This window comes from Lepus europaeus, chromosome 19, assembly GCF_033115175.1.
Source record: "Lepus europaeus isolate LE1 chromosome 19, mLepTim1.pri, whole genome shotgun sequence".
NCBI lineage: Eukaryota > Metazoa > Chordata > Mammalia > Lagomorpha > Leporidae > Lepus > Lepus europaeus.
The window spans coordinates 35,393,185-35,418,443 of record NC_084845.1 but is presented as its reverse complement, the minus strand read 5'-3'; the positions used below and the strand labels follow the sequence as shown (position 1 = coordinate 35,418,443).

The 25,259-nt window shown below is 39.6% G+C and overlaps 1 protein-coding gene across 6 annotated transcripts in view; it reads right to left on the bottom strand.

Annotated features, from left to right (window-relative positions):
• Positions 1–25,259, bottom strand: part of PHKB (phosphorylase kinase regulatory subunit beta) — a 234,271-nt gene that overhangs the window by 45,797 nt on the left and 163,215 nt on the right. For all 6 annotated transcript variants that reach the window (XM_062177429.1, XM_062177424.1, XM_062177427.1 and 3 more), the window contains 6 exons: positions 10,798–10,853; positions 10,209–10,302; positions 3,511–3,594; positions 2,998–3,102; positions 1,662–1,744; positions 1,410–1,500 (listed from right to left, as the gene is read on the bottom strand). In XM_062177429.1, the coding sequence (XP_062033413.1) occupies positions 1,410–1,500; positions 1,662–1,744; positions 2,998–3,102; positions 3,511–3,594; positions 10,209–10,302; positions 10,798–10,853 (513 nt within the window). The remainder of the gene's footprint in view (positions 1–1,409; positions 1,501–1,661; positions 1,745–2,997; positions 3,103–3,510; positions 3,595–10,208; positions 10,303–10,797; positions 10,854–25,259) is intronic.

Sequence of the window (25,259 nt, the reverse complement as noted above, 5' to 3'; positions counted from 1 at the left end):
TATGCCCTTTAGGCATGAGGTTTGATGTTTACTTTCTGATTTTCTGGGGAAACTAGGGGAAAAAACAAAAAACAAACCAAAAAACCCTCCAGACAGCTGAAGGCACCTGGGGCTTCCTTCATCAAATAGGGCCTTTGCCACCAGATCACCTTATTAATGTGAATTCATCAAGACAAGAATCTTTGTCCAAAGACATCCAACTTCCTGCAGACCTGTCACTCTTTCCATTCTTAAAAGTGAATAGAAAGTTGAAGATCCCCAGACATCTGACAAATGCCTCCAACCTAAAGGACTGAAAAGGAAACTTGAGATAAAGCAGAAGAGAGGAAAAGTTGAAAAACCATTCAGTTAATATCCTCAGAAAAATAAAACCAAATATAACATTTACAAAACAAGAACAGGATGCTGTAAAAAAGAAAAACTGAAAACATGAAAGCAAAACCACAAAACTCAACAGGAGAGCTGCAAAACAAAAGTCCAAGAAATTGAACTGGAAGCATAACAAAAATACAGTACAATGGAAAAAAGGATTAAAAACACAGGTAAGTCAACTACATTTGCAAAACACAGCCACCAGTGTGCTAGTATGCAGACATGCCTTTTATAACGCTACCTAAATAGTTCCCTCTTTACAAAGTTTCCTCTTTCCACTCAGTAATGAGTACCTTCTATGTGAAAGACTGGAGTGATCCATTATTTCATAGAAAACAAGACATATAAATCCATGATAGACTACAGTCTCAGGAGTTTAAAGGTAATAAAAGTGTAGTCAAGATGAGAAATGCCATTTCTGATCTGCGTCCTTTTGTAAAGCTGGCCTTTCAAGTTTGCTAGGAATTCAAAGCCTGGAGACTTTGAAAGAAGGAAGACTATTCCAGGCAGAGGAAACTGTATGAGCAGAGGGACAAAATCTCACAGAGTTCATGACACAGTAATTAATTCAGATTGATTGAAGATAACTGTGGACAGAGAGGCTGATAGAACTAACAGGGAACCAAAGAGGATTTCTCTTTAAGTTAAGAGCTGTAAAGTCCAAATGAAACCAGTATCATTTCCAGGCTAGATGTTACCATACAGTAAGGACAAGAGTATTGGCCAAGAATATATAATTTGTTCCTAAAAGCTCAAGATTATACACAGGTCACTTTATCACTACAGACCCCAGCTTTTTCATATGCAAAAATGAGGTTAGATATGAGCTACTAAAAGGAAAAATTCTGCTTAGGAAACCACTGCTCTGGCTCAAGTATCTGATTGGTGTATCAGAGAAACTGACATGGTGACAATGGAATAGGAAGATGGGTATAGTTAAGAAAAAAACCTTAAATAGAACATGCACAATCATTATTGCATTGAATTATTAATTAATTGACCTGAAAGCAGAAGCACACTGAAATTCAGAAGACTACCTGTAGGCGATCAACATGAACTTTGACTCCCCCAATCATTCCATTTTTTAAGGCTGCCAGCATATCCAACATGGGGTTGAACCGGCTACCTCTGTGAAACATAAACAAATAAACAAAATGTGCATATTATCAAAGAATCAGAAATTAATAATTAAATACTAAGTATTCTTTATATATTCAAAACATCCTACCACATGCTCAAAGTGTTTATGGCAATGAGATGCAAGAATCTTACTTCTTTCATCAGCCTACCTTATATTGTCTTCCCGAATGAGAACAAGGAAAAGTGGACGTCCATGCATTTTCCAATACTGCTTAATGAACTGTAGTGCATTCTATCAAAACATAAGAGTTATGTAGGATGTAAAGGCATAGTATTTTAAGCAAAGAGCCAACAAATACATCAAAACAGTCCACAATCAAGCCCAGGCTGATTTTAGATACTTAGGATTTGAAATACTCTAATAGGGTACATACAAGTTAAGCCAGAAACAATTTTGACTTCAAACTTTGTTCTCAAAAGTAATCACATCACACATGCTTAAAGCTTTTTTGTTTGTTGTTTTTCTCTATTCTTCTTCTTCTTCTTTTTTTTTTCTACTACAGTTAAAGAATAGTCTGGGGCAGGGGCATTGTTGTTATCATCCAGAAGATTCCTAGGCTACATTATAGTGGGTTTGTGTTATAGCAGTAGAAAGCATGGGGTAAACTTACACAGACCATCAGAAAGGTGGCAGGAGCTCTTTGTTTAACTAAATACCTATCTATTTATCTATCTATCTAATCATCGTTATGTCAAAGACTTATGAAACACTGTACCACGTTAATTCTCAGAACAGCCCTATTGTTATTGTGTTTTACAGATCAGTAAATAGAGGCACAGAGGACATAAGTGACTTGCTCCAGACACAAGCTGGTAATGGTGGAGCCATGATTTTACCAAATGCGGTCTGGCTACAGATTTCGTGCTTTGGACCGTAATTATAAGCTTCCCTACTCTACAAGTGGAAAATGGAGTGGGGAATATTTTAACTCATGAAGTTATGATTTAGGTTAAGGTTTTACTAGATATTCTTCAGAAATAAAATTATTTTGCTGACCCAGCTTTTACTCAAAAAGAGATTATTATAGCCATATGAATACAGTTTTCAAAACAGTCCAATCTCTTCTACCTACTGTTAATACAAATCCACAGTAATTTGAAAGGAGAATTAATCTTCTGGATAATACACTGGAATGATTTTCTCCCACTCCATGACAATTTTTGAACCCTCTTTTTTAGTCCAAAAAAAAAAGAGAGAGAGACAGAAAGCTCTTCCCTCTGCTCTTTTCCTATATGATTCCACTTGTAGAAAGGCATAACAAGCAACGTCATACAACCTTATATAAGACAGACTCCATCTACTATTCTAATGCTGCAAATGATTTAAATCTTTTCTCTAAAACTATGTAGATGTTATTTTACTTTCAAACTTTACACACCGTTAACCTAGTGGCAGAGATACCCTAAAGCACTGAATTTGATAATGTGTTAAAATTAGTGGAACAAAAATCATCCCACTTCAATAAAGAGGCTTTCTAAAGTTACCTTTATGTCATCTATCAGCAGTAAAACATCCTGAGACATGTAGAAATCACTTAAGTCGAAAATAATAGGGTAACAAACGACAGTCTTTCCCAGAATGCGGTAAATCTGTAAGGGAAAATTAAAAAAAATACAAAACAAACCCAAGGCAAAGGTGCCTTATTGTAAATCCCAATAAAAATTAAAACATATCTAATTGTGGATAAGCAAATAAAACAATTTCACATATGAAATCTATATATTATTAAGAAAATTCAAAGTTCCTTAATCCAATCAGGACTTAATATGAGTAAATATTGTAATAGTCAGGTATTTTACAAGGTTTATAAATTATTTTAAAGTAAAATGCTCATTCATTCTTACAAGATTCCTGTGATATGATTAAAAGTAAATGATTGATTTGCAGAAAATAATATTTCAGATAATTAGCCCCAGTGCATAATGACATGACAACAGATATATTTCAGCATGTGGTACTGTAGTCTGATCCCCTCTGTGGGGTCGTTTTATGAGCACCTTTGAGGTACCGAGGCAGCCAATGGGCCTGTCTGGCCTTCCGGAGAGTCCTAGCTTCTCATTGATACCCAGGTGGAAATAAGCCTGCGGGACAAAAGGTACAGATTAAAGTCAGGCAAGAAGCCACATTTTTCTTCTTCTTTTTTTTCGGCTTTCTTCTCCCAGAAGAAATCTTTCTGGAGAAAAAGAGGCCAGAGAAACCTTATCCAAGGACTTGTAGGAAAACAAGCCAGACAAAGATGTCTACTTGGGTTTTGGGTCACTGAGAGATCTGAGACTGAAACTTGTAGATCCACTTAGCATCAATCTAAAATTCAACATTGTTCTTATGTTATCATAAATGTACAATTTTGTGGCTCTCATTCATGAAAAAACACAAAGAGACAAATGCTTCCTGCCTCATCAAAATATCTGGCCATACGTCACCTACTAAATTTTTACCTTCAGGTATTTCCTATCAAAATGGAAACATCTTTATTGATTTTTAATATTATATGAATTTTACAAGAAATTCAAACCATACGCTAAAAGTGAGTAATACTGTTTACCCTTAGAATCCCTTACAGAACAACTATTTTACTTTGGTGCGTGTTGCATGATCTCTAAGAATTACCAAAAGTATACATGGTGTTACAGACTGTTTAAAGTACACAGATAAACAAATAGCCATATAATACTTATATGTCAGTATGTATGTATATTCACATAAATGGGTTGATATATCATTTGTTTGATGTCTCATTTTTTAAAATTAATATTGTTGTATTTCAGCTTCAAGATGCTAAAATGAGCCTATTCATTTTCTATTCATTTCAAATGTTGAAATAATAAAGGAAATACAAAAACTGGATAACAAAAGTCTGTAGCAGTATAGGAAACAGGGGAGGGTACCACAGTGAAAAAGAGATTAAAACTTCCAGAATTTCTATACGGTAAAGGCATTTTTTTTCTTGGAATGAATTAGGGGATACTCAATTGCAAAGCTGAGGACTTAATCTAATTAAGCAGTCCCCTACACTATTTGATAAATATCTCCTAATAAAAGTAGCTCCCGATTTTTAATTTTAAAATAGGCCACTGAACATCCTTGGACAGTGTGCTGCTATAGCTGCAGGATAACTTCTTAGACTTTCTTCCGGGAGTATGTACACTTTCTTTGAAACATAATGCTAATTGGTCATCCTCCAGAAATAGCATACAAATTTATATTGGCACAAATAGTGCATTTATGTCACCTTCTTGGGTGAAACTATTTTATTTTACTACTCTTAAACTACTACATTCAAATATTTTGTGTTTGAGCATTCCTTGATATACAATTTTATTTATTTGAAATGCAGTGCAGGGGAGAGGAGGAAGGAAAAGGAAAATGAGTTGGCGGGGGGGGGGGAGGAGAAGAGAAAGAAAGGAGAAAGAGAGGTAGAGAGAGAGAGAGAGAGAGAGAGAGAGAGAGAGAGATTTTTTTTCCATCCACTGTTTCATTCCCCATATGCTTGCAACAGCCAGGGCTGGGTCAGGCCAAACCAAGGAGCCCAGAACTCAATCTAGGGTCCTCCCGCAATGGGCGGCAGGGACACAGCATTTGAATCATTACCTGCTGCATCCAAATGGTGCATGTTAGCAGGAAGCCAGGATGGAAAGCAGCACCATGACTCAAGCCCAAGCATTCTGATATGGGATGCGGGGGTCCCAAGTGTTGGTTTAACTGCTGTGCAAAACAGCTGTCCCAATTTTCGGACATAGCTAATAGCTATTTTTAAGTTGCATTTTTTTTTCATTTGTTTCTGCTGAGTATTTTTCATTTTTTTTTTAAGTTTATGTATTCAAAAAGCAGAATGACATACAAACAACACAGATCTTCCATCAGCTGGTTCACTCTTCAAGTATCTGTAACAGCCAGGGCTGTGCAGGCTGAGGCCAGGAGATAAGAACTCCATCCAGGTATCCCAGAATCATGACAGAAACCTGAGTACTTGGGCCATTATCTCTGCCTCCCACATGCATTAGCAGGAAGCTCCATCAGAAGTGGTGCCACATGCGGGACTTAATCACACAGGCTCTCAATTATGGAATGTGGTGGCTGAACCTGCTGAGGTACAATGTCTGGCCCTGTCATTCTTTTTGGTTTGTAAAAGATCTTATTATGGGGTCCCACTTTGTGGTGCAGTGGGTTAGGCTGCCACCTGGGATGCCAGAATTCCATACTGGTTAGAGTTCTGGCTGCTCTCCTCCCAAGCCATCTACCTGCTAATGCACTTGGGAAGGCAGCAGAAGATAGCTCAAGTATTTGGACTTCTGCCATCCGTCTGGAAGCCCTGGATGGAGTTCTGGGCTACTGATTTCAGCTTGGTCCAGCTCCAGCCACAGTAGCCATTTAGGGAGTGAACCAGTGGCTGGAATATCTCTCTCTCTAAATAGATGAATAAATAAACAAATAAAGTAAATCTTCTTAAGAAATCAGTGTTGATATACAGATACATGCATAAATAATTTATTTATTTGAAAGGCAGAGCAACAGAAGGTGGGAGAGAGACACTGAGAGAGGGAGAGGTCAATAGAAATTGATTTTAAAAAAGATTTATTTATTTGAAAGGTGGAGTTACAGAGAGGAAGAGATAGAAGCAGAGAAAGTCTTCCATCTGCTGGTTCACTGACCAAATGGCCACAATGCCCAGGGCTAGGCTAGATCAATGCCAGGAGCTTCATCCAGCTCTCCCACGTGGGTGCAGGGGCCCAAGCATCTGGGCCATCTTCTGCTTTCCCAGGGGCATTAGCAGGGAGCTAGATGAGAATTAGAGCACCTGGGACTTGAGTCAGCACCCCTATAGGATGCCAGTGTTGCAGATAGTGGCTTAACCTGCTATGCCACAGGGTCACCCCTAGAAATCAATTTCCTATCCACTGGTTCATTACCCACAACAGCTGAGGTTGGCCATGATTTAAGCCATGAGCCAGGAACTCTATTCAAGTCTCTCATGTGGGTTACAGGGACACAACTATTTGGGCCATCATCCACTACCTTCCCAGGTGCATCAGTAAGGAAGCTAGATCAGAAGTGGAAGCTAGATCAGAAGTGGAGGAGCCAGAACACAAAACGGCCCTATAATATAGAGTATGGGTGTCCCAAGTCATGGCCTAACCCACCGCACAGAATGCCCACCCCTGAGATTGTGTTATATTAAGAATACTAGCCTTTGAATCAAGTATTTTACCCAGTTTGCTTTCCCTATTATGAAATATGAGAATGACTACCTAGTAGGTCAGACATCATTACAGCAGGTGACATTTTAATATAAACAATTTTCTACTAGCAAATTTCACAAGCACCTTTGATGTGCTTAGTTGTTTATGCTATATTTGGTTTATCAATCATTTCCTGAATGACCTTTTAGAGCTGTAAATCTAAGAATGGATTTTTCCTTCCAACAGCTATAAAAAACATTCTTCTATTTTTTCTTCTAATGATTTTATATTTGAATCACTTAAAAATATTTAAATTTGTAATCTGTCTAGAATTTATTTTTGCATTTGATGAGAGGTAGAAATCTAACGAAAATTTTTCTAAATGGAAAATCAAACCAACAGTCTCCGTAATCTACTGATTGTGATTTGAACTGATTTCAAATAACAACTTCATCATCTACAAAATTAATGTTTTACCAGAGTTCTCCATGCATTCTGTGACTGTACACTCATCTATGCCAGAGCTAGCTCTGGGTCTCCTTGCTCCTGAATTGCACATTTGTGGAGAACAGCATTCCCTGAGTTGACACTGTACCTGAAATACACCTGCTGCTCAGGAAATACTTGGTGGATGCATGAGTGAACAACTAAATGTCCTCTGGAGCCATGTGTGCTGTGCATATGGGCTCTGAAATAGAGCTGGTTTCAGACAAGGTCAAACGGCCTGAAAAGCGCACTCTGTAAGCATCATGTTGCAGAGCATGGAGACCACAGCACATAACACTAGATGGAGCCCCCTTCCCCTCAAACATCCTAAAATTTTCAGAAAAAACTGTATGTTTAGATTTCTTTTAGACAAGTGATGACATTAATTAACAAAGCACAAGTGAAAATGTCCTTTAGGCTTCCTTTAAATTGTATTCCTTATTACAGTAAAAGGGTTCTCTTTATTTTTCTGAACCACCACAGTACAGCAGGTCTGTGACAGTTAGAGCTGGAGTGCTTCCTGCGTTCCAGGGTGCAGATAACAATGCTGCCCTCACATTCTACACATCCCCACTGTTTAACGCAGTGAAATACACAGTAGTCAGCAAACCATTCAGAAGTACGGAAGTACTTGCTAGTACGTCTGCACCATGGAGCAGAGAACCCTGGATACACATTCACAGTCACATAAAGCAAATCACATCACAGTCACCCTGTCATGAACACTGAGCACAGACTGGCAAAGCACACATCTCGGCTGCCTTACATCCCGTCAGTGGACTGAAAGAAGAAGAAAAGAACTAGTTGCTGACTTAAAATGTGCATCAGCTTGGATTTGAGAGAGCATGTTTACTTTCACAAGGCAGACTTTTAAGGAGCAGATTGCTATCTTAGAGGATGAGTCCCAAAGCACAGCCACTTGGGAACACAGACAACCAACGGACAAACTCTATCAAGGCACAGGCACAGGGAAGCTGGGTTCCTCATCACAAATCTTTTCTAGCCACACCACACACCCAAATTTTAAGTCATTTTTAATATCATCTGTAGAAGAACAAACTATAAGTCAGAACCTGCTTTAAGTTTCCACTAACTCTGTAACAATGTTTCTGCCTGCCTCTGCACTTCCCCTGCACTTTGTATAAACATCTGTTACAGCAGTTACCAAAGTGGCCTGTAAGTAGCTATTATTTCTTTCACACCATACTGGACTCAGGGATCATCTGAGTGCCCCACACAGTGCTCTGCACATAGCAGGTGTTTGCTGATGACTGAGGAGTGAATGAAATGCCAAGTTCAAATCATTTGTTAGCATGTTGATCCTTGAAATCTCAATGGCAAGGTGTCTGGTATAGTTTCACTTATCATTTAAAAGTGGTTAATTTTAATTAGACTTGAAAACACAGATTTATGTTAATTTACTTTAAGGATACGTTAATTAAAGAATAACCTTTATCATTCTCTAGAACTTTCAGCGAGAGGCTGCGAACGTATCAGCAGAAAAAGCCTGCACTGAATAATAAGTTACTGTGTGAGAACCTTAGGTCTGGCACTCTGTTCTGCCTTTCCGTCTTGTATCTTCCTGCCATGAAGCGCCTCAGTCCCTTCTTGGTCTCGTTTATCCTCTTCTGGCTTCCTCCTCCAAAACAGCTCTCCATCATTTAAATCTTGATGCGATTTTAAAGTTGCACCTACTCTAGGGATCCTTGTATTTTTAGCCATCTCCCTCTCCTGGGCTGGGGGTGGTGGGTGGAAGAAGGCAGGGAGTCAAATTTGCTAAAGGAAGTTTAAGAACTCTTGTTGACCTGACATCTAGATTCCAGGTTGTGCTGCCTATGGCAAGATCCAGTCTGATAACTGGCAACTGTGGTTTTCCTATGCAATATGCACCTCACTTCTCTAAACTTTTTTCTCTTGTGGCATCAAGGTTTTGACCTCAACCATGTATAGCAACCTGACCAATTTAACCTTGATCACTTGAGAGACAGTTTTAAATACTCCGCTAAATGCTGGGTAACTTGTTTTTTGTATTGTTTTCAATAATTATTTTAAAAATGGTATTATGAATATCTACTGGGAGCCAAGCATTTCTTGTCCCTGACAAGCAAGAATATTCAGAAACACAGGCACTTCTGGATCCATTTACAGAGCAGTGCACGCATAAGGCCTCAAAAGTCACCTTTTGGGGCTGGCATTGGGGCACAGTGGGTGAAGCCACCACCTATGACACCAGTATCCCATATGGATGCCAGTTCGTGTCCTGGCTGCTCCACTTACGGTCCAGTTCCTTGTTAATGGCCTGGGAAAAGCAGCAGAAGATAGCCCAAGTGTTTGGACTTTTGCCACCCATTTGGGAGACCCAGATGAAGCACCTGGTTTCTGGCTTCAGCCTGGCCCAGCACTAGCAGTTTTGGCCATCTGGGGAGTAAACTAGAGGATGGAAGATCGCTCTCTCTTTCTCTCTAAGTAAATAAATAAATCTCTTTTTGAAAAATGTTGACTTTTAACCCTACTCCAAATCTACATACTACATCAAAGATAAATTCATATTTTATATTATAATTTCCTTGAAATCCAGTTATGGGGAGGGGAGGAATTATTTCAGATTCCAATAGTAAGTCAAGAGAGAAAGGGAAGTAGTCATTGCCCAAAATTATTTAGACATGAGAAAGGTTTTAAAACAGTTCATAAAGAGGAAAAATATCAAACCAAATACAAAGAATAATTTTATATGACTACTAAAATTAAGATAAATTTGTTATTTAAGTGCTCAGCCTAAGCTAATAATAGACTTTAGCAAGGAGTAGAGACGGCAATGAGACTTACCTATTTAATGTCCACATATACAAAATGAACTTGTTAGTGACATCATCCAATAATATAGGTTTCTCAACTTAATTATAAATTTGGGTATAAATGATCCTATCTCAGGATTGGATTTTAGTTTTGCAACTCGTCTATAAACTAAGTTCAACCACGATGTTCTACCACCACCACAAAGCATAAAGTGAAGAGGCAGAATTACTTACTTTCACAAGCTCCTGCTGAGGCCATATCTGAATGGGTTCTACCTGCTGAGGTGTTTGAGTTTGAATGCCATATGTGTTGAGGAAAACTTGAAGGCTAAAGAACAGAAAAAAAAAAAAAGATATTTTTAGACACTGGTGAAAAAGTAGGAGTAAAGGGAGCAGGCTGAGCTAACTTGGAGCATAGCATTAATTTGTTAATATCAGCAATATGCCATGAGCACTGGAATGAGAGGCCTTTTTGGATGCTCCATGAAGCATTAGATAGGAGTTCTGGGGGCTGACAGGCAGGGTGAGAATTTATTTTGGGAATCCCCAGAGAATGGGGATTTCATTCATTTCTCAAAGCTATGTCCCAGGCAACACCAGCCCTGGTCTTTAACATTCACATCAATTAAACAAAATTATTTTTAACCATAAAAAGAATGTTATGTTGGCATTTAAAGCGACATTAATGACATTCTTGAAACCCTGAGAAGGGGCCTAAGAAGTTAATCTCTACTACCGTACTTAATACATTATGCATAAAGCAATCATTCCCCACCCCCTCACCCCCCCACAAAAGAACATGTCACCCTTCCAGATTTCATACCGTTGGCTTTCTGCGACCAGTGCTACATGAACCACCAAATCATTTTCCAGTGGGCCCTGTTATACAGAATAAGGGAGGGGAAGAGCATTTTAAAGGATCCGGTCATCATCAGCTACAATGAGAATCAAGGACAATATTAACCATCTCTAAGCAGTTCATTAAAATGATGGACACCAGCTGGCTCTAAGCGGCCACCTTCCTCTCCTTGCTCATCACTGCCTACTAATCAATTTGATGGTGTAGACAGAGTAATGGAGCACCAAAGAATGGAAAGTCATAAATCTCATCACTACCAGAGGCATGAGACTGTCAGGGCTGTTTTGAATGATGCATAAGAGTAGTTTGGGAACCGAGAGTCATTTTCCATCATTTAACTCTGAAGGGAAGAGGAGGAACTAAAAATAAAAACCCAATTTATGTATTCCCTGTAAAAAAAATGACTGTGAGTTAAAATTGTTCATTTGACATCTTAACCATATATAAGGTTATTCCCTTTCTTGTTAGCCAATTTTCTTTTGGCATCTTATACATCAATATAATTTTATTCTAATAAATAGCTCCTATGGTAGAAAATGAACTGCCCAGTTGACTATATAATTAACATTATGTTCATTTAATACAAGCTGTTGGACTTAACAGTTTTAATCAAAGATTGTGTTGGGTATTTACTACTCTTTTTTTCTGTGGAAAAGATTCACTATATATTGTTAAAATGAACCCACTTTTGAGCCTGTATATATTGAACAGAAATCATTAAGCAACACCAATAAATTACAGTATTAGGGAGCTCTGAAAATACTGATCAAATATAACTCCTTTATAGTAATGAATCTAACATTCCCAATAGTATGCTATAAAACATTTGATTTACCATCATTCAGTTCCTCTCTATGGTACTCAATATGCCACTAGAATTTATGTTTCATGGCAGGCAAAAAACATCAGAATACATATATCAGCAGTAAATATCATATAATCAAAGGGATGGTTCCCAGAATAATCGTGAAAACGCCACTCTGGCCAGACTTACATGTAATTTAAATGAAAATATAAGAGAAAATACGATGTAACAACCTAACAAAAACAAATGCATATTAAAAGCGTTATAAATCTTATTTTATCTGATAAAGACTTTCTAATTAAATGTTTCTCAAAAAGATGAGAATAAATTAATTATTCAATCTCACATCAAAATTTCTAACAAAAAAATAAAGCTTTTTTTCTCTTGGATGAAATCTAGCATTTATTTCATCAGAAGGAGGAGAAATCTTATCATGGGCCATGATCTATAATCTTCAAGGCATTTATGGGATTCTTACACAAAAAGCAAATGAAAATAGATAGTGGAATACAAATGATATTTCAATAACAACAAATATGGCAGCTTACAAATCCTAATTGGCAAATTGGTGCCATTCTTTTGAACCATAGGCCTGTTTAGGATAATGTTGTTTATATTTGTTTGACAGAGTATCCAGATCTAAAATGGCCAGTATACATGCTGCATCCTAGAATGCATCTGGTTTGGGGACTAAAGAACTATTTCATTATAAAAACTCAGCATTTCATACAATTCTGATTCATGAACCATCTACCAAAAAGAGCTTGGGACAACCTCAAGTGAGACTCTATACCCTAGTCTCTACTTACAGAGAAAACCCAATATCAGCAGTCTCATCTGACAGCTCTATTCCTTTTACTACCAAAGTTAGAACCATCTGTACTACTACCCCATTTTCTGTCCTTTCAAGTCTTCAACAGAAGAATGTTAACTATTTTCTTTCCTTTCTTGACTCTGCCACTCTTCCTGTACCCTCTAACCAGCTTTGCCTTTAGAGTCACACTTATGTTCCGTGTCATATATTTATCCCAAATTCTTGTTCTCTCTCCCCCTCAACACACACACTCACACCTCACCCCCACTCCCAAGCACACCTCATTTACTCTGGCAGCTTTAAATTATTATCTTTAAGGGAGGATTCCATCTTTACATTTCTAGCCTTGATCTTTCTCTTGAGTATCAGGTTCCCACGTTTTAAAACTGCTTTCTTGACATTTTCTCTTGACCATTTCCAAAAGTAAGATTTTTCTAAAACTCAACTCCTCATCAATCTCACCCCACCCTCAAACAGGCCTATTTATTATCCTTCATTTAATGGGTCTCTTTAGTTCAGATCGTTGGAATCATCATCGGTGCTTCTCTTTTATCCTCCATATCCAACCTGTTACCAAAGTCCTATTAGTCATTCCTTCACAAAGTATCTTGAATCTTGTTGTCTTTTAAATTCTGTAACAACTTTCAAGATTGAAAACTAACAACCACAGCAAACACTTAACATAACTATAACTATACGTGCCAGGAACTGTCTTAAGTGCTTGACAAACTATGATACTCATTGTACAGCTAAGAAAAATCAGACAAAGAAGGACTGAGTAATTTATCCAAGAACACAGAACTAGCAAATAGCAGAGCTAGCAAACAGATCCAAGCAATCTGACCACAGAGTTCGTGTTTATAACTTCTACTTACTTATTATGCTTTCCAAGGAGTAGAAGAGGACAGGTTTTGGAATAAAACCACCCACATACAAGTTCCACGCAATGCTCCTGGTTATCTAACAGGTACATTAAACTTGGAATGGACAAAACTGAACTACTGATTCCCAAGCTTAAACCTACGCACAACCAAAGTACTCTACACTGTGAACTCATTTGGTTTGGCTGAAAAAAAAAAAAAAAAAAAAAAAGACAAGCCATTCTTGAATCCTCTCTTCTTCAAACCCCTTAACCCATAATAGCCCGCCTATCCACCCAAAAGTTGACAACACTTTGTATAACCACCTGAGCATTTGGTAGTTGTATTAAATGATTTACTCATACAACACCCTCAATTATTCTAATTTACTGGAGAGAAAACTAAAGTACAGAGTGGTTAAAAATGTATCCATCCTACAGCCAGTGAGTGTCAAGCTCATTACCACACATGGTAATCCAATTTGTCTTTTTAGCCACTATAGTAAACTGCTTAGTCCTCTAAAGTGCAAGACCTAATGACTTCACCTATAAAATATGACTCTACACTACCACTTCTGTCTCTGCTGCTACTATCATCCTACTCAAAGTCACCACCATGTTCCCTTGGTCATCTAACTGGTCTATCTACCTCAGCCTTACACCTCATCTACTCGAAGCAGTCCATTCTGTAAACAGCCACTAGGATACTTTTAAAAAATGTAATCAGATCACCATCTCCTCATCACCCCACCTCACTATGTCCCACATGCATATACACAAATACAGTGCTTCAGACTCCCTAGTGGCTTACTACCACCCACAGAGTGGGACCCAAACCACTTGCCATGGCCTGCAAGGCCCTACATGATGTAGCTCCTGTCTCCCTCTTCTTCACATCGTTTCATCCACTCTGAGCTCTCTGTGTCCCCTGAACACGTTGATTACATTTTCACGGCAGACCTTGCAATGGTTGTGCTTGTTTGGAACATCCTTCCTCCAGACTGAACTTCTGGAATGAAGGCTTCCTTTTATTCAGTTCTCACCCATCACCTCTCCCTCACAGAGACCTTTTCTTTAACTATGGCAAAAGTAGATCTTCCCAGACATCTCTAGCACCTTTCTAGCACTTTACCTTATTTTGTCTACCTCAAAGTACCTGTCAGCTCCAGAAATTATCTTTTTTATTGTTATTTATTCCCATCAGAAAGTAATTCCTCAAGAGCAAGGACCTTGATTGATATCAGGTCTGCTGCTCTATTTATAGACTTTGATCTGCTAAAGAAGTAACATTCACACCATTATTTGTGTGTGACCTCTTCCTGTCACTTCAATAAACCTCAGTTTTCTCACTTGTAAACTGGGAATAAAAATAGTTACTTTATAGAGTTATGAGCATAACATACAACACTGCCATAAAATAAGAGTTCAGAAAACATTAGTCTTTTTATCAACTGCAGTAACACAAACACAACCCTGAGGTCACAATCCTCAGCCTTCTGCTTCACACCTGCCTTTGCTCATCTTCTGCACTTCGTAGTCAGGTTAATTTACTTACATCAGTTATTTGTACAAAGGAGTTCATCAAAAGTATTTGCTTAATGAGTGAAGAAAAGGGAAGAATGGTGAATAAACAGATATAGTTATGTAATCTTCAGGAGATCATTCCTGTGCTGGAAACCCAGCGTTTTTCAAATAAAGCTTTAGCTGTTTCCTCTTCCCTGGGTGTCTCTCACTTGTTTAAAAACACTCTTATGGCAAAATGTTCACTTGTGTCCATCTCCAGTTCCTGTCGACTGTCCTTTGACATTCAGACACTCCCTTCCGTCCCTTTCTGATCTGGACCCACTCTTTCAATCTTGTCTTTTTCAGAAACTCTCCCAAAATATCATTGAATCAAAATATTTCTATTTCTACTAGCAAGAGCAAATACTGTCTCTAGGAGTCACTGGACATTAGCCATGGACTGCTTCATGCCATCTCTTTGCAGTGGTTATTTGGACTTTGGAATGCATAGGAGAGGTCTATATAACTATAGAATGAGCCCCTGGACAGCTCTCTCCTGCACAATTTTCTTACCTAGGATAAACAGAATCCCATAAGAAAAGAAAGGTATTGGTACTCATCTGATGGTCTGAAAGAGGAATTTTCTATTTCAGTACTCCTGATTGCATTTATTACTAACAATGGTAGATGTTTGCAAATATAAGCAAGTATATTTTTAATAAAGGGAAATAACAGCTAACTGTTCAAATATTTACATAAGGTATAAAAGAATGCATACAAGTCATGTTATTAGCATAACTGAGAAAAACTGTAGTTGAAAATGTTATGACTTAAAATTTTCATTTCTACAAATAAATTCAGGTTGTTTTTTTTTTTTTACATTTTTTACTGTGATAAAAACATACAACACATGAATCTGCCATCTTAACAATTTTGAAGTGTACAATGCAAGAAGAACTTTTACACTATAACTTGCTCATAAGTTGAGCACTACCAGTATTAAAGTAAAAACTCAGCTTGCTCAAAATTTAAAACTATGATAATTAAGATATGACATGTATGTCTGTATACATTCAAATTCTTAAAATACTCAAATCAGCTCAAAGTAGTAAGGCTAAGAGATCTTCTGCTGGGAACTATAAATAAAATAGTATAATAAACTTTCAAAGAGCACAGAGAGAAACTTTCATGTGAATGTACCCTCATAGCTTTTCTTCTTTTTTTTTAAGATTTATTTTTTTGAAAGTCAGAGTTACAGAGAGGCAGAGGCAGAGGCAGGGGAAAGGGGAGAGGGAGAGGGAGAGGGAGAGGGAGAGGGAGAGGGAGAGGGAGAGGGAGAGGGAGAGGGAGAGGGAGAGGCAGAGGGAGAGGCAGAGGGAGAGGGAGAGGGAGAGGCAGGGGAAAGAGAGGGGGAGAGGGAGAGGGAGAGGGAGAAAAGTCTTCCATCCACTGGTTCACTCCCGAATTGCCTGCAAATGGCCACAGCTGCACTGATCTGAAGCCAGGAGCCAGGAGCTTCTTCCATGTCTCCCATGTGGCTACAGGGGCCCAAGGACTTGAGCCATCTTCTACTGCTTTCCCACGCCATAGCAAAGAGCTGGATTGGAAGTGGAGCAGCCGGGATTCAACCAGCAAGCATATGGGATGCTGGCACTGAGGGTGACAGCTTTACCCACTATGCCACAGCACCGGTCCTATATTGACATTTTGATATTGACTCTTTCAGTCCGTGAAAGGAAGAGTTCTCTCTCTCTCCCTCCCTCCCTCCCTCTCTGTCTCTGTAGATCTCTGCCTTTCAAATAAATAAACAAACCTTTAAAAAAAGACTACATAAACAGTTTAGTTTTTATGCATATAGCCACTGAAAGATACTAAGAAAAAAAGAAAATCCACTGTTTATGGATAAAAAACATATCTAGAACTTTCCATCAGACCAAATTTCCTTTTGCCAAGTTTCTCTGTTTCAGAGCAGCTTGTCATTTCATTTATAGAACCTTACTAAAATCAGTAAAGAATGCTTGGAGACTGAGGGACACCAAGCACAATGCATTTCTACATCACTGATGTATGTCTCTGGGCTGCACAAGGTCACCAAGGCACCCATGGACCATTGAGCCCTGGGAATAAATATGGATTGTAGTGACACTGGGGTGAAATTCCAGAGACACCCACAACTGGATTTTTACCTTTTTAAAAGATACTACTCCTGAGGCGGGCACTTTGGTATAGTGGGTAAAGCCATTGCTCACAATGCCAGCATCCCTTACGGGCACTGGTTCAAGTCCCAGTTGCTCCACTTCCAATCCAGTCCCCTGCTAATGGACTTGGGAAAGAAGCAGAGGATGGCCCAAGTATTGTTCCCTGCACCCAGATGAAGCTCCTGGCTCCTGGCTTCAGCATGGCTCAGCCCTGGCCATTGTGGCCACCTGGGGATTGAACCAACAGATTGAAGATATCTGTCTTTCCTTTTCTAACTCTGCCTTTTGAATAAATAAAAAATAAATCCTTAAAAAAATGACACATATTCCTTTGGCAGGCTCCCCAGGAAAATACATTTAGACCCAAACTACTGCATATTCATCTGAAGACTCCAAGAAAATCTAGTGAATTCCTAGAGGTTCAAGAGCCCAGATTAAGAACTGGTGAGCTACACTTCTACAAGATACCATTTACTCCTACTATTAAAGAGTCTGTAGCACACCCCTTCCCACTTTCCTCAACACAATTAATTCTTCAGTTCTTGGCAATGAAATTTAAAAATTACTACTACTATTAAATCATCTATACAATATGTAAAGCTCATGAATCTAATTTTTGCAACACTGTATTGAGCCTGGTATAATTGGTTTTCTTTTTAATATGCCCTGAGATGCAGAAAATAACCTCCTTTTGATTTGGTTTACATAGGTCTTTTATTGAAAGACAAGTTTGAGGGAGGGGAGGAAAGGAAAAAAAGAAGCCAGCAAATAAACAGGTCAGACTTCATCCCAAGCTGGTCTTGCCTCTGGGGCAGTGTGTCTGAAACACTGCACGCCTTTGCTGCAGGGCCTTACAGAACACTCATTTATGCTCATTAGGCTTCATCAGCGGGTCCTGCCAACAATCAGCATTTTTTTCATTATACTCATTTTTCAGCAAAATCTCATTAGCTGAAGAAACCAGGCAGATGCTTTATACATCTCAATTCCAAGTGCAGACATGGCACCCACAGAATTTCTCTTGCAGGAGCCAAGTAACAGGCTGCAAGTTGGATTCAGGTGGGCTGTGGTTGAGATGCACTGGCATCTTGTTCCAAACATGCCAAAGCAGAAACATGGAGAAAATTAATAGGAACGCCAAGGAAAGTTAAGTAGAAATATCACAAGAATAACAACGTGGTTAAAAAGCTAAACTTGGCTCTAGAGTAGAGTTGGCCAGGGAGAAGATGGCCCTTTGGGATCAGTTATTTATATACTGGATTAGTAATTATATAAATTTTCTATTTAAGAAGAAAACAAGCAAATTTTAAAAAGTATTCCTAGACCTCAGACACAGAGTTTCTAATGCCCAAATGAATACATCAGGTAATACTTTTGGAAAGCAGGTCTTTCAATGATTGCGATTATCTTGGAAGAGAATACTGAATACTGTGTCACCAAGAATTGATTTGTAAAACTATTTTCACCCCTTTACAAGTACCTACTCTAACTGGATGTTCTATATTTCTGTTTTAAAGAAATGACAGTGCTAAAAGTCTTACCTACTCCCCAGGGCCAATGATAAAATGATGACATGGGCCCCACTTGGAGAAACCTGACCCATGGTGTCCATATGGATTTAATCACAACCCAGGGGAAGAACAAATGATGAGAAACTTATAGGAATACAATAGGAAACATCTGCAAAAGGAGGCTAAAAAAGAGGAGCTTGAGGCAGGTAGGGAGAGCATAGGTTTCAAAGAGGCAGTCACGTCACTCTCGGTGTCTCTGTCATTTCAAAGGACCTCAGGTGGTACGTTACAACCAAAGGAAGATTTCTAACCATGGGAAAAATGGAAACCAGGTTTTAACGTTTTATTTATTTACTTTTTTATTTATTCAAAAGGGAGAGAGAGGGAGGGAGAGATAGAGAGGTCATCTTCCATATGCTGGTTTACTCCCCATATACCTGCAACAGCCTGGTCTGGGCCAGGATGAAGCCAGGAGTTCAGAATTCAATTCAGGTCTCCCATATGGGAGCCAGGGACCCAGTACCTGAGCCACCACTTCTGTCCCCCAGGTGCGTGTTAGTAGGAAGTTGGACGGAAAGCAGAACTGGAATTCAAGCCTAGGCACTGATACGGGATGCGGGCATCCCAAGTTGTGTCTTAACCACTGTTCCAAATGCACACCCCAGGGTTTAGAATTGTGTGTGTGTGTGTGTGTGTCGGAGGGAATCAAGGAAAGCAAGCCAACTAGTGGTTTTTCTGCTATATATGCCTGCACTGTCTGGATCAGTTCTCTGGTGGCTGAGTTAAAAATGTCAGAGATGGAAGGAGCCCTCCCTTATTAAAAAAAAAAAAAAAAAGAAAGAAAAAGAAAAAAACTTTAGTATATAATGTTGATCCTCACCATAGCTCTCTTAATGAATTAATTAATTAATTTGAGAGTCAGGTATAGATGGATAGATGAAGCAAGTATTCCTATTTCCTGGTTCACTCCCCAAATGCCTGCTCTATCTGGGGTTGGACCAAGTCTAGAAGGAACTCAGTCCAGGTCTTCCATGTGGTTGGAAGAGACCAACAAGTTGAGCCATCCCCTGCTACCTCAGAGAGTTGCTACATTAGCAGGAAGCTGGAAATGGGAGCACAGGTCAGGTCTCAAACTCTGATAAGGGATATGGAGGTCAAAATAGCTGCACCAAACACCCACCCTGGAAGGCCGTTTTATCAGCTTATAACAGAAGTGTTGAGTAATGGGAGAGGTCAATGACAGAGATTAGGAGGCAGAACTCCACAGCACAAAAATTGTACTGTTTGATAAAATCAGTTATCCACTTCATGGGTGAGGAGACTGAGGCCCAGAACAGGGAAATGGCAAAGACTCACAGCAAGTTAGTGGCAGATCTAGAGACACGATCCAGATCCCTGCAGTGGTCTGGGGTTCTTTCCACCAAGCTAGGCTGCAGCATCTTCCAGGCTGTACAGTGAGGTTTTCAGTGCACCACTCCACTTCAGAGTGAAAATGAATGTAAAAGATCCACGCATTGTTGTTACAGTGTGAAAGTCACCTAAGAAGAGTGCCCTTGATGGGGGGAGAGTATAAAACCCTGTTCTACTTCCTCTTTTGGTACTAGATGCTCATCCCAAGGACAAAAAGACTGAACTGGAAAGAAGTGCAAGGGTCAACTGTGGGAAGATTTATAGCTGTTGAGTTAGATCAAACAACTACTCAGGCACCTAGTGGACCCTGGAATTCAACAAGCCTTTTCCTACATAAAGAGAGCCACTTCACTGAGTTGGGGCCAAACTGTGTGTGGATTCTCACTCCAGACTGTGGAGAAGACCCTTTACCATCAATCTCAGCAAGAAAGCCTAGGGGTTTATATATCATAGTTGAACAGTTTTTTATACTAGCAATGCTCCTGCCCTCAACAGCTTGTTCATACATCTTGACACTATGGTTAGTGCTAGAGATAGCAGAAAGATGGGTGAAACATATCCTTATTCTTCAAAAATTTATCATGTATAAAAGATGAATCTGTATATACGGATTTCAGTAGAATAGTAAATATGTTTATACATACACACACACACACATTTTATTTGAAAAGCAGAGAGACAAAGACCAAAGAGAGAGAGAAACATGAGAGATCTCCCACCCACTGGTTCACTCCCCAAATGCAGCAACAGCTGGAGCTGGGCCAGACTGAGTTCTAGGCTGCTGAGCATTGGCCTGGCCCAGCCCTAGCTGCTGCAGACATTTGGGCAGTCAATGAGTAGGTATAAGATCTCTGTCTGGCCAGCGCTGTGGCTTAACAGGCTAATCCTCCGCCTTGCGGCGCCGGCACACCGGGTTCTAGTCCTGGTTGGGGCGCCGGATTCTATCCCGGTTGCCCCTCTTCCAGGCCAGCTCTCTGCTATGGCCCGGGAAGGCAGTGGAGGATGGCTCAAGTCCTTGGGCCCTGCACCCGCATGGGAGACCAGGAGAAGTACCTGGCTCCTGGCTTCGGATCAGCGAGATGCGCCGGCCGCAGCGGCCATTGGAGGTGAACCAATGGCAAAGGAAGACCTTTCTCTCTGTCTCTCTCTCTCACTGTCCACTCTGCCTGTCAAAAAAAAAAAAAAATCTCTGTCTGCCTCTTTTTCAAACAACACACAAAAAATATGTAAAGTTTTCATAAAAAAGCAAAAGGTGATATTATAGTGTGAGTAAAGACAGGGAACACTGTGGAATTTTGGTGAGGATATGACTCTCTTGGGGGGCATCGTTATATCTGAGACTTCAAATAGGTGCATGCTAAGCAATGACTCAGTAATGAACACTTCAGGCGGAAGGAGCACCATGTGAGAAGGCCCTGAAGTGAAAGGAGCTTGAAGTGTTCGAGAAACTGAGAAGAACAAAACAGACAAGCCAGACAAGAGATGAGGAGGAGAGAATTCATGCCCAATAGGGCACTGCTGGAAACAAGGCATCTGGCTTTCATCTAGGTGGAGTGGAAAGCTTACTACACAGGTTTCAAACACATTAAAACATCACCGTAATTTACATGTTTAGGATATACTGTGCGCTAGGCCCTGCCTTTTAAATACCATTGTATTTATAAATACAATATATTTATATTATTTACATGACATGGTATAATGGAAGCTCTTGTTTTATTGCACATAGTTTGCAGAAGGTAGAGTGGACACCTGGAGATGAGTTGAAGCCTGCAGTTGAGAGATTATAATGACCTGAAGATGGTGATGGGAACAAAAAAAGAACAAGTGGAGGGGCTGGCACAGTGGCGCACTAGGTTAATCTTCTGTCTGTGGCACCGGCATCCCATATGGTCACCGGTTCTAGCCCCAGTTGCTCCTCTTCCAGTCCAGCTCTCTGCTGTGGCCTGGGATAGTAGTAGAAGATGGCCCAAGTGTTTGGGCCCCTGAACCCGTGTGGGAGACCTGGAGGAAGCTCTTGGCTCCTGGCTTCAGATCGGTACAGTTCTGGCCGTTGCAGACAATTGGGGGGGGGGGGGGGTGACCAACGGAAGGAAGACTTTTCTCTCTATCTCTCTCACTGTTTTAAAACTCTACCTGTCAAATAAATTTTAAAAATCTTTTAAAAAAAAAAAAAGAACAAGTGGAAAAGTTGTGGGTAGCAGGACTGACAAGACCAGATTTGGAAGGGGAGAAGGACTGAGGCAGGCAGAGGGATCAAAGGTTATTTTCATGTTTTTACAGAGTTTAAAGCAAGAGGGAATATTCAATACTCTCAAAGTTTTTGAGGTCAAATAAACTAAAATCTGAAAGAAGTCATCAGACCTATCAGTTGGGAGGTCATTAATCACCCTCTGCATGTGGCTGGAGTAGAGTGGCAGTACAAGCAGCCGATTCACACACTACAAAGAGAGACAGCGAGCTGAGGAAATGGCAATGCTGTGACATCTTTTTCTAAGATGCCTGAAAGGGAAGGAAAGAAAGAGAAAGAAACCCTAAAGATAATTGAAAATGAAAAAAAAAAAAAAAAAAAAAACAACCTTGGTGTTAAATTGGAAATTACATAGAAAATTAATCAATTTTTTTAAAAAAAATATCATGTAGGATCTCTGTCATTAATGTGCTGTACACTGTTATTTAATGCTATAACCAGTACTCCAACAGTATTTTTTCACTTTGTGTTGCTATGTGAGGGCAAACTGTTGAAATCTTTATATATACTAAACTGATTTTCTGTACATAAAGAGAATTGAAAATGAATCTTGAAGTGAATGGAAGGGGAGAGTGAGCGGGAAAGGGGAGGGTTGCGGGTGGGAGGGAAGTTATGGGGGGGAAGCCATTGTAATCCATAAGCTGTACTTTGGAAATTTGTATTCATTAAATAAAAAAAAATAAAAGAATACATAAAAGTCAACAGAAAAAAAAAAAGACAGAACAACTGGGGATCTTTTTTTTTTTTGCTTTTAGGGCAGGGGATACTTAACCATAATTACATATTAAAGGAAATAAATTAGTAGACAGAGAAGTTAAACTATAAAAAGAAGGAATGGATATCAATCATGGAAAGTGGAGGAAAATGGTGTAGGTGGATGGCGCACAGTGGGTTAAACTACCATGCGATGCTGAAATCCCATAGGGGCACTGGTGGGAGTCCCAGCTGCTCAATTTCCGATCCAGCTTCCTGCTAATGTAGCTGGGAAAGCAACCTGCCACACACGTGGGAGCCCTGGATGGAGTTCCTGGCTCCTGGCTTCGTTCTGGCTCAGCCTTGTCTGTTGCAGTCATTTGGGGAGTGAACCAGTGGATGGATGCAATATATCTCACTCTCTCTGGCTCTGTAACTGTCTTTTAAATACTATTGTATTTATAAATATAATTCATTTATATTTATATAAGTTTTATAAATCTTTAAAGAGGAAAAAAAAAAAAAAGATGTTGCTGGGATGTCTTCCTGCATCCATTATTGGAGTGCCTGGATTTCAGTCCTAGTTCAGCTTCCAATTCCAGCCTCCTGCTAATACTTGGTTCTCTGCCAGCCATGTGGGAAACCTGGATTGAGTTCCTGGCTCCCAGTTTCAGCCTGGCCCAGTGTGGCTTTTCCAGGCATTTGGGTGAGTATATTAGCAGATGAAAGATCTTTTTGTCTGTCTCTCAAATGAAATAAAAAAAATAAACTTTCTTTAAAGTGGAGGGAAAAAAGTTGGGTGAATTAATGCCCGGGAATAGGATCTTTCTGAGCTTTCTGGAATTCAGAAGAAAAAATTCAGAATAATTAGAGACAAGGATCTCAGCATGTACTAGAATCCATTAGTCTAATCTAAAGTTTAATAAACCCTTCCATAAACTTAAGCTCTATCTCCCACTTTCAATAATTTTGACTTAATAAGTACAAGGGAGGGCTCATGTTGTGCTGTATAGGATTATTCATTCTTCATTACCACATTTAACTCATATTGGGCTGACTTTATAGTTTCTTCAGTTGCTGATTAATGATATGATCAGCAGAGTCATAATTAGTGTCCAGTCATCTGACCATGCTACAGGGTCCCTTTTAATCTATCTTCATAAGCCATCTGGTTCTACATCCCACAGGCTCCCAATGTATTTTTTAAGATTTCTTTTATTTATTTGAGAGGCTAAGTAACAGAGAGAGAGAGAGAGAGAGAGAGAGAGAGAGAGAGAGAGAGAGAGAGAGAGAGAATGCTCTCCCATCCACTGGTTCAGTTTCCAAATGGCTGCAATGACTAGGGCCGGGCCAGATCCAAACCAGGATACTAGAACTTCACCTGGATCTCCCATGTGGATGGCACAGGCTCAAGTACTTGGGCATTTTTCCACTGCTTTCAAAGGTGCCTTATCAGGAAGCTGGATCAGAAGTGGAGCAGCTGGGACTCAAACCTGAGCTCATATGGAACGCTGGCATCACAAGTAGCAGCTTAACCAGCTTGTGCCATGACACTGGTTTCTGGAAAATGTCTTAAATGAGGCTAAGGAAACAAAAAGATGCTCACAAAAATAAATGAGAACATCAAAATATGAATACTTGTTTAAAATTCATGGAGATTCATGAAATTTATTTAAAAAAACTCATGACATTATTGGAATTATATGAATATGTCTTTCTCCTAGCTTCTGAAATTGATTTTCAGCATGCGTCTTAGGCATGACATTTTTAGTTCAATGCCGTCCTTAAGAAGTACCAGCATGACTCATTTCACCTCTCTGTTGGAGGTTGCACTTTCAGGGTCTTTCTGGACTAGTCAGTTCTTCTCAGCCTACCTTGGAATAACTAGATTCCAGCACACCTTTCCCTGAGATCCAAATACCTAGGAGCTAAACTAGACTGCTATGGACCCACCACAAAAGCTTAACCCAACCTTGACCCTGGAGTGTTTTAGGATGTTCACTAAAGGAAATTCTTAGGATTTGGTAGCCTCTTGTTCCATCTGTCCAGAACCCTTAACAAAGGATTAGTAACTTGACTCTCAACCCTATCAGATCTACCTCAATAGTCTGACAGAGGTGAAAAGATGATGTTCTAGATGCCCAAGAGGAGGAAAAGGGTAAGGACACTATTATCTGAAAAGGCTCTTCATGTACAGATATTCTCAGCTTAAAAAAGAACACAGAGACATTAATCCGAAGGGGATATCAGCGTGGGTCAATAAGTGAACCATTCAGATGTCACTGCAGTTACTGCCTATATATGATGGATGGGATCCTTTGAAGAATGCTAGAATAGGAATGGACCATGGCAAAGAGTTTAGGGTTTAGGCATATATCTTAT